The 9,053-nt window shown below is 40.2% G+C and overlaps 1 protein-coding gene across 1 annotated transcript; it reads left to right on the forward strand.

The window, feature by feature from the left end:
• Positions 1-6,018: 6,018 nt before the first annotated feature.
• LOC130719388 (cytochrome c biogenesis CcmF N-terminal-like mitochondrial protein 2) lies at positions 6,019-7,677 on the forward strand. Its single transcript, XM_057570011.1, is given in 3 exon segments — positions 6,019-6,074; positions 6,887-6,920; positions 6,922-7,677. Coding segments are annotated over 3 exon segments (462 nt in total). The 3' UTR covers positions 7,294-7,677.
• Positions 7,678-9,053: the final 1,376 nt, after the last annotated feature.

Genomic DNA, 9,053 nt, shown 5'->3' on the forward strand with positions numbered 1-9,053 from the left:
TAAAAACTCATTTTCATGAATAATGGAATCTTTTTCTTTTAAAACTTTCTCTCATGTTCTTTTTGCAACTTGGAAAACTGTTTCTTCAGGTTCTTGTATTTTTCAGATAAAGTGTAAGAATGTTCAAGCAGTTCATTAAACTCTTCTTCAAGGTTTTCAGATCTTACCTCATCATCTTCATCATCATCTGATCCATCTACTGAAGCCATGAGAGCGAATAGAGATTCTTCATCTTCTTCTTCCTCGTCATCTTCAGAGTTGTTTTCAGAATCATCCCAGCCAGTTACTAGAGCTTTCTTCTTCTTGTAGAATGGTTTCCTGACAGGCTTTTTAGCTAGTCTAGGACAGTCTGGTTTGATGTGACCTGGCTTTTTGCATTCGAACATGTAATGTTGCTTTTGTCTGCAGTTGAGGTGCTTTCACCTTTGTGTGGAAAGGATTTCTTTTTCTGACTTGATTCTCTTTTGTTGTCCTTCTTCAGGCCTTTTCCTCTTTGTTGTTTGATCCACATCTTTTTGAACTTTCTGTTGAACAATGCTTGCTCATCATCGGACAGTTCTTCTGAGGAATCTTCTTCATCAGACATTTCTTTCGTCTGACTGTTTTTGGAGATGTTAGCTTTGAAGGCGATGCTTTTCTGCTTCTTTAGGCTTTCATCTTGAGAAAGTTCAATCTCATGAACCTTCAGAGATCCCAGGAGATCTTCAAGTTTTAGTGTGCTAAGATCTCTTGCTTATTGGATAGCAATAACTTTGGGTCTCCATCTTTTTGGAAGGCACCTCAGTATTTTTGTGATTTGATCAATGTGTGCGTATGTGCGATCGAGATTTCGAAGACCATTGATAATGGTTTGAAATCTTGCGAACATTTCATCAATGGTTTCATTTTCCTTCATTTTGAAGGTTTCATATTCAGCCACTAGTAAACTTACTTTGGCTTGACGTACATTTGCTGTACCTTCATAGGCAAGCCCTAGAGCTTCCCATACTTCTTTGGCAGTTGCGAGTCCATCAACTTTGTCCAAATGAGCTTTGCTTAAGGCACATAAGAGAAATAGTTTTGCCTTTGAATTGAGTTGATAGTCTTTGCGTTGAGCTTCTGTCAGCTGATCTTTCTTGATGGGTTCACCAGCGTCATCTTTATAGACGATGTTGCCATTTTCAATGATATCCCACAACTTGTAGCTTGAGTATTCTATGAAAAGTTGCATGTGCGTCTTCCAGTAGGGATATTCGGTTCCATCAAAGAAAGGAGGCTTGTTGGTGGATGAGCCCGTAGCGATAGCTTGATCTTCTGCCATGGATCTTTACTCTACACCTGTTAAGATGTTAGTTCTAGAGCCTAAGCTCTGATGCCAATTGATATGTAAATAAGTAACACAAGAAAGGGGGGGATTGAATTGTGTTCTTAAAAATTACTTGTTAAAACTTTAGTTTATGAAAAGAAGATAAGTTCTTAAGAAAATTGTTCTGGTGACTTTTCAAAAACTGTTTAGTGCAGCGGAAGTAAGTAAATAAAGCAGAACGATCAGCACACAGGAATTTATACTGGTTCACCCTAAACGATTGGGCTACGTCCAGTACTTGGCCACCACCAAGATTTTCACTAGCAAGTATCAAGGACTTCTCCAATACAAGTATTAGACAGGACTTCTCCAAGTATTATCACGGACTTCTCCAAGTATTGTACAGGACTCCTCCTAGTATTATCACGGACTTCTCCAAGTATTGTACAGGACTCCTCCTACAATCAACAAGATTGTTTGGCTCTACAAGAAATCTCTTCTCAAAAGAGTTGGTGTAGACAATTTATGGCACTGGAACTCTCAAGTGTTTTGGGTTCTGAAAGGACGTTGGAACACACAAGAGTTCAGAATCTAAGAGAGAAGTAAGATGACTCTTTTAAGGTTTGGTATTCTCTCTTGATTTAGCAGAGGTATGAGATTGGATTTGACTCTTAGGAAATCTGCTGTGAGCTTTTAATGCTTTGAAGAATGTTTGGAATAACTGCTCTGAGTTCTTTCTTTTCTTGCAATAAATTTTTCTCTTCTTCTTTTTTTTTTTTTCAATCTTCAGATATGTCCTTTATATATGATCTTGCTAGTTGTGTAGCCGTTGAGACACAAAATCTGGCCGTTGTTTGTAGCCGTTGTGAGTGTCATCTAACCATTGATTCAAATCTCCGGTTGGTAGCTTCATTAAATGCATGCTGCTGTTCAAAGCTATCCTTTAGCCAAAAAGGTGTACTTTGTCAGCTAGTAGGTGGTGATAGCTTTGGGCTACTTTGCAGAAGAGAGACATTTTGGAAAAGTGATGTTGACGTGTTGTCCTTTTTCCTCTTCATTGGTCATCGAGACTTCTCTCTTCAAAGGTAAATCAGTTTGCACGTGACCAGATTAGTTTCCTTCTGACTAAAGCATGGGGCAAATAGTTGAGATACAATTTTGACTTTCCCGCTCAAAGGCTTCTTCTGAAATTCTGAGGTATGACGTGGCATGAAACGATACAGAATAAGTGTCTTCCTTGTTTACTGGACGATGCGGTCATATCTTGCGTAAACTTCTTTTTCCTTATAAGGCTTAGACATATTCGTTGAAGCATGCGACCTTATAATATATATTTCCTGAAAAATGTCATTAACATCTGGAATTAGATTTTAGTAGAGAAAAGTATTTATAAAAATTGTTAGGATCAAAATAAGATTGAAACACGTTGTAACACGTTTGAACTTAACATTCAAGACACTGGACCTCTCTGCCTTTGCTAGATTTCTCTTTAGTGTTGGACACAAACGCTACACACTTCTTCTTCTTATCAGATATGTCATTGAGAGACATCTCAAATGTTTGTAAAGACCCAATGAGTTCATCAACCTTGATGTTGTTGATGTCTTGAGCTTCTTCAATGGCAGTAACTTTCATATCAAACTTCTTAGGTAGAGACCTGAGGATTTTTCTTAACAACTTTTCTTCAGACATTTGTTCTCCTAACGCAAAGGATGTGTTGTAGATTACGCAAGCGTATATGAAAGTCAGAGATGGATTCATACTCCTTCATTCTATGATTTTCAAACTGGGTTGTGAGCAACTGAAGTATTGACTTGCGAACTCTTGATGTGCCTTCATGAGCAGTTTTGAGAATCTCCCAGGCCTCCTTAGCCACAGTACATGTGTTGATTAGCCTAAACATATTCCTGTCTACCCCATTGAAAATAGCATTCAAGGCTTTGGAGTTTTCAAAAGCTTCTGTATTTTCTTCTTTCGTCCACTCTTCTTCGGGCTTCAATTCAGTTGTTGATGTTCCTTCTTTAGATACTACCACAGGATGTTTCCAACCCTTGACGATTGCTTTCCATGTTATATTGTCCATAGATTTAAGAAAAGAAACCATACGAGCCTTCCAATAATCATAGTTGGTACCATCCAATAAAGGTGGCCTAAGGAGTGATCCTCCTTCCTTAATGTTGTCCATTAAACTAGAATATATTCCCTGGAACTCACCCAAACAGAATAGAGTGTCTTCTCTGATGCCAATTGAAATTCTGGTTCCCGTATGGCAGATGTTCTACGCGATGCTGGAACAATAGCTTCGACAATTGCACAGCAGTAAACAACAAAAGCATAAAGAAACAAAACTCAACACAAAAGTTGTTAACCCAGTTCGGTAAAACTTCACCTACGTCTGGAGGGTTTTCACCCAAAGAAAGGAAATCCACTATCTCAAGATATAGGAACTACAAACACTCATGAACACCACAACTCATAGTTCTCTTCCTAATCTACCCAGTGTAATTCTACTTAATATTTCCCCCTAAGTATGAGAGCCCCTCTCACTTTCTCTCAATCACTGCCATAGTGATTGGTAAGAACAACAACAATCAGAGTTTTAACACTCAACAAACACAGAACACAACCTTGCTTTATAGAATCAGTGAGCAAGGTTTGTTCACAACAAACACAAGGACTAAGACAAATAGCAACCCTAAAACACTTGATCTTTTCTCTCTGTTCTTCAGTCAGTCTTCACGTTTTAGGTCTTCATATTTATATGCTTCAACAGCCACACTAGGGTTTCCAGAGGCTGAAGCAAGCAGTCCAACAGCAACAAATCAGAACGCAATCTTCCATAAATGTTGATTGCGTTCACAAGTCAATCATCACAAACACAATAGGAATCAATCTCTTAATCAGAGATTATTCCAACAATAAAACCATCCCATAAATAGCTACTTAAGGCGTAAGTAATCACAATAAACTCTTCGGCAGATTTCTAGGGCACACATAAGCACTCCAAGTCATGGACTGATGTTCTGTGCTACACGAATGCAGATGTCACAGCATCTGCTTCGACATCAGGAAGGAAATCTGCCTCTCTTACTACTCATGGATTCTAACGCACAAATATATGAAAGAGGGCAAGGTCAAGAATTTTATCTTCTGAGGTTTTGGAGAGAGAATCGTAGGAATTGAAGAAATTGCCATTGCAAAAAACAGAGAGCTTTTCACATTTAAACGAGTATGACAACATTTACACTGTGAGTCCACATGGTCTTGAACTCCTATCCCTATGTTGACATGAAACACTTGCTCCGCACCACTGTAATATCGATGGCCACCAGGATTCACGGCTCATAATCATTTCATGGTCGAGCGGCGGGTCTCCCATACTATGGGAGGTTGGAGGAAGAGGGGAGACATGTTTGAACTTTTCCGGATGTGATGCTTAAAAAGCATTTCCACGTGTCATCTTTTTATTGAAGAACAGTACCAACCACACCTATGGTACTGCAGTTAAGTTTTCCCCTTGCCATTTACACCAGCACTAACCTTCTTTTTCTGTTTCTCGACAACCAACCACTCCCCATGCGCGAGTTCTGGACATTTAATGTCGCTTTTGATTGGTGCAAGTTACGGCTGGGATTGCGGTAACGTCCATTACTGTGTGTGTCGACGCTCCTAGGTTTTTTCCACCGTCGCCTGAGAAGAATCCCGCGTTGCAGCAGCCACACTGTCTCCCTGCGTCGTGCCAGTTTCGTTCCTCTTCTCTTGTGTCTGGTTGTTCGCTGGAGATGCATCATCTTGCCTTGGTGGTAGAGAACAGTTGCGAGCAAGATGGCCGTAGCACCTGCACTTCCGACAAATCAAGTGAAGTCCCTCATATTCGATGTTGTACCATGTTCCTTCAAGACCCACAACACCAAGCACTGGCTTTGTCAAATCAATCTCCACGCATATACACGCATATTGTCCTTTTTGCATGTCATTCGTGTTCCACCCTTATAAGTTGTAACACCCCGACTTTCGAAGCGTCACTTTAGTTACCAATTAAAAACTAACAGCAGAAATTGAAGGTATTTTTTTTGAAATGAAATAAAGTAATGCGAAAGACTTGTCCAACGTGGACTTAAATAAAGACTCCAAACATACCCCGATAAACTAATATATATAAAACAGATACATCCCATGCTGTACCATAAACGTCACAAAACCTGACAGTGACAGAAGGTATGCCAGAAGGCAAGTGTACGCAACAATGATCAAAGTAGTGTAGTAATTACAGTCCTGAAAATGTGAGAGAGTCAGCCCAAAACAGCCTCCTCAGACCTCATATCGTTCGACTACTCTCTGTGATTCCCATACAGAGAACCACATAAAAAGCAAAAGGTCGAGAACCTACCCTGTCCCAAATGTACACCGACTAACAAGAGCTACTACTGAAAAGAGAGAGTTTTTCCTATTATGGTTTTAATGAGACATTATTTATTTAGCCTATCCTTCAAGGAAATTGGGGGGGGGGGGGTTTATCTAGAGGTAGCACGGGTCAATATTCTGATTTTTGTTGTTTTTAGCTTTATTGAGCTATATTTTCTTGTTTTTTTACACTTGATTGAGTTAAAGTACCACATATTAATTGGGAACCAATATTGGGTTATTTACACAGAGGAATGGAAAAAATTGCGGAAAATCGCACAATTATACAATATTTGCCTTATGTAACACGTTGGGATTATTTAGCCACTATGTTCAGAGAAGCAATAACCGTAAATGGACCGGAACAGTTAGGAAATATTCTCTTGTACATCTTTCAATATATAGTTCATGACTTATCAAAAAAAAAAATATGAATAAATGAGAAAATATAATTTTTTAATCAAATAGTAACAAGAAAGAGAATTCCTTAGGTGATTCAATTGGAATAAACAACCCCATTGAAGCTGCTCTTAAGAATTCTGTAAGTGTGACAATATGAAGCTATGTTGCATGGATACGGGTACGGTACCGGTACCGGGTACGGGTACGGGTACGGGGTACGACATATTTTGAAAAACCAGGGTACGGGTACGACAATTATATATATATATTTATATAAATAAATATATATATATAAATAGAAATAAAATGTTTTCTACCACAATATTATTAATTAAAAATATCAAATCTCCTAATGGTCAATACTTATATGAAAGACCAACATAAAAACCATCACAACCTAATGAAAATCATCAAAAGAATATGTAATACCTTAACATATATCTTCAAACACATACCGTCATAGATAATCTTAAGATTGAAGAAACATAACATAAGATTGAGTAACATTGAAGAGACATAACATAAGATTGTTCAACATAGACAGTAACACAAATTAAAATAGTGCAAAAGAGACAATACGATTGTTTAACACAACAAGACAATTAAACGATAGATTGTTCAACAACCAACAGTACAAAATCAAAGCTCTCTCAAACAGTAATGGTGTCATCATTCCTTTCTCCATCATCAGTGAACAGAAACGAGGTAGTTTTGAACAAATTTGGATCTTGACATGTCGGTGGTTTTTAACCGTGGGCATCATGCCAGGAAGTTGGTGGGCTCATCATGAATTAGGTCGGGGTGGCTGGTGGTTTCGGGATCCCATAGAAAATGCTTCTTTTATGCCTTGGGTATTAGCCACAGCTCGTATTCATTCCGTAATTCTACCCCTTCTTCATTCTTGGATCTCGTTTCTGAATATTGTGACTCTTCCATGCTGTGTCTCAGGAACCTTTTCAATAACGTCCGGATTGCTAGCTTCCGTTCATAGTTTTGCTACAGATGATACACGAGGAATCTTTTTATGGCGGTTCTTCCTTCTAATGACCGGCATATCTATAATTCTTTTCTCCCAGATGAAGCAGCAGGCATCGGTCCGTAGAACTTATAAAAAAGAGATGGTTGTGGCGCGAAGTACTCTTGTGCACCTCCGTCACTCGGCTCGCGCGCAACCCCGCCCCGTTATGTTATGGAAGAATTGAACTTATTACCGGGCTGGTTATTCAGAGCCAGCAATTGGCTGCCGGATTTCGTCCCGCAACTATAAGAAGATCGCTTCGGGGGTCACTGTGGCGTGGCTGAATGTAGAGCAGTCCGCCCCTACTGCGTTTGATCAGTAAATTCTGGATAAGTTCGGAAGATGGTCAAGGTAGCTTGCTTCCAAGCCACTGCACTAGATGCGCATGTAGTCGTAGTAGTAGGCTCAGAATGCCTCTCTTCTATACTTAAATACTACTTAGGATGAATGGCTCGTTCTCTTACTTGACCATGGCATCGCCAACATGAGTCTGTGTTCGGTGGTTGATAAGCTGCTAGTTGGTATTTAGTTTAGGGCTTGTTATTTCCTTTCACTTTTCCCAACGAGGTGGAGGGCCATCACAGAAAGTCACCTATCTCCGTAGTTCCGGAGACAGGAATTGGGTAGTAGGGGGCCCTTGGACCCCAAAAAAGGCTTTGACCTGCTGGCTATTGAAAAGTCTCCGTTTACCGCGAAGTGAATAAAGTTGGGGGGAGAAGAAGACGAAAGGCTGACCCTATCAAACAAAAAAGGATAAGGAATGGGCCCTTAGCACAATAAGAAGTGCGGGGGATGGCGATCCAACTCCTACCCTGGCTTAGACGGAACAGAGATCCTTTCAAGCCCTCCTCACTCAACAAGGGGAATGATTCTAATCCTGCCTGCGGGGGTTAGTAAAAGACTAGGCCAATGGTCCCACACCTCAAGGAAGAGAGATCAATCGTTCCTTACTTTACTGCAAGAAGGAAGACATTGAAAGCTACAAGCCCCACCACACAAGGGGACACTACCAGACTGAGTCTTAAACTAGGGAACTTGGACTTACTTGTCGAACTCATATCGTGCAAACATTGTCTTCTTAATTCTTCATTCTCAAGTCAGGACTATGCTTATAAAATAAATGAGGTTAGAGATCATAATCCGCTTTGCTATCACCAGTTTCGAGTCACTTCGCCCCAACCATTTCTTTCTAAATGTTTACATTGAGCCGGGGAAGCAGAAAGAGAGAGAGATTGAGTGCTAAAGTCTACTGTTCTGGTCCCCGGTCCATATGTGGGTCATCCAGTGGATTTGCAACCGGCTAATTTTGCCCTTTTTCTAAAAAAATGCAATGAAGGTAAGACTGATGCTGCTCTTCCAACTCGATCTCTTGGTTCTAGATATGTATCCTTATTTGATTTGGGCGAGATGATGGCGGGGGCGATCTCCAATGCCTATTCCTTTCCTGCTCCTATTGAAGATGCCTTCACTTCACCTGCACCTAGAGGATCTAAGACTGATGTGACTATAGATCTGGAATTTACTTAGATGCTGGTTATAAATGCAAAAAAAATCTCTGACTGGGGAATAAAAACCTGCTCCTGCCTTTTCCTCTACTAGATTTTCGGTTCCGTTCCGTCAGGCTTCTTCTTGCAGTTTCATCCAATCTTTCATCGTAGTCGGCTAAGAGATCACCACATCTTTGTCCCGCTGGTCAGTATAAGGCGACATGACTTTCCATCACAATTAGAAGGAAGGCCATAATCAGTAGTTTCTTTCTTCCATTCACCAGTTGAAGATGGACTCAGAATGTTTTAACGATCTGCCCGATGGAGAGGGATTGCATCCATTTTCTTCAGAGATGCCACAAGTGCCAAGTGCATGCGAATTTTATCTACGCGTCGCCGACGGAGCTTCATAACCAAACCACACCATGGCCCTTTGCATTATATTGCCTAGATATCA

This window comes from Lotus japonicus, chromosome 5 (genome assembly GCF_012489685.1).
Source record: "Lotus japonicus ecotype B-129 chromosome 5, LjGifu_v1.2".
NCBI lineage: Eukaryota > Viridiplantae > Streptophyta > Magnoliopsida > Fabales > Fabaceae > Lotus > Lotus japonicus.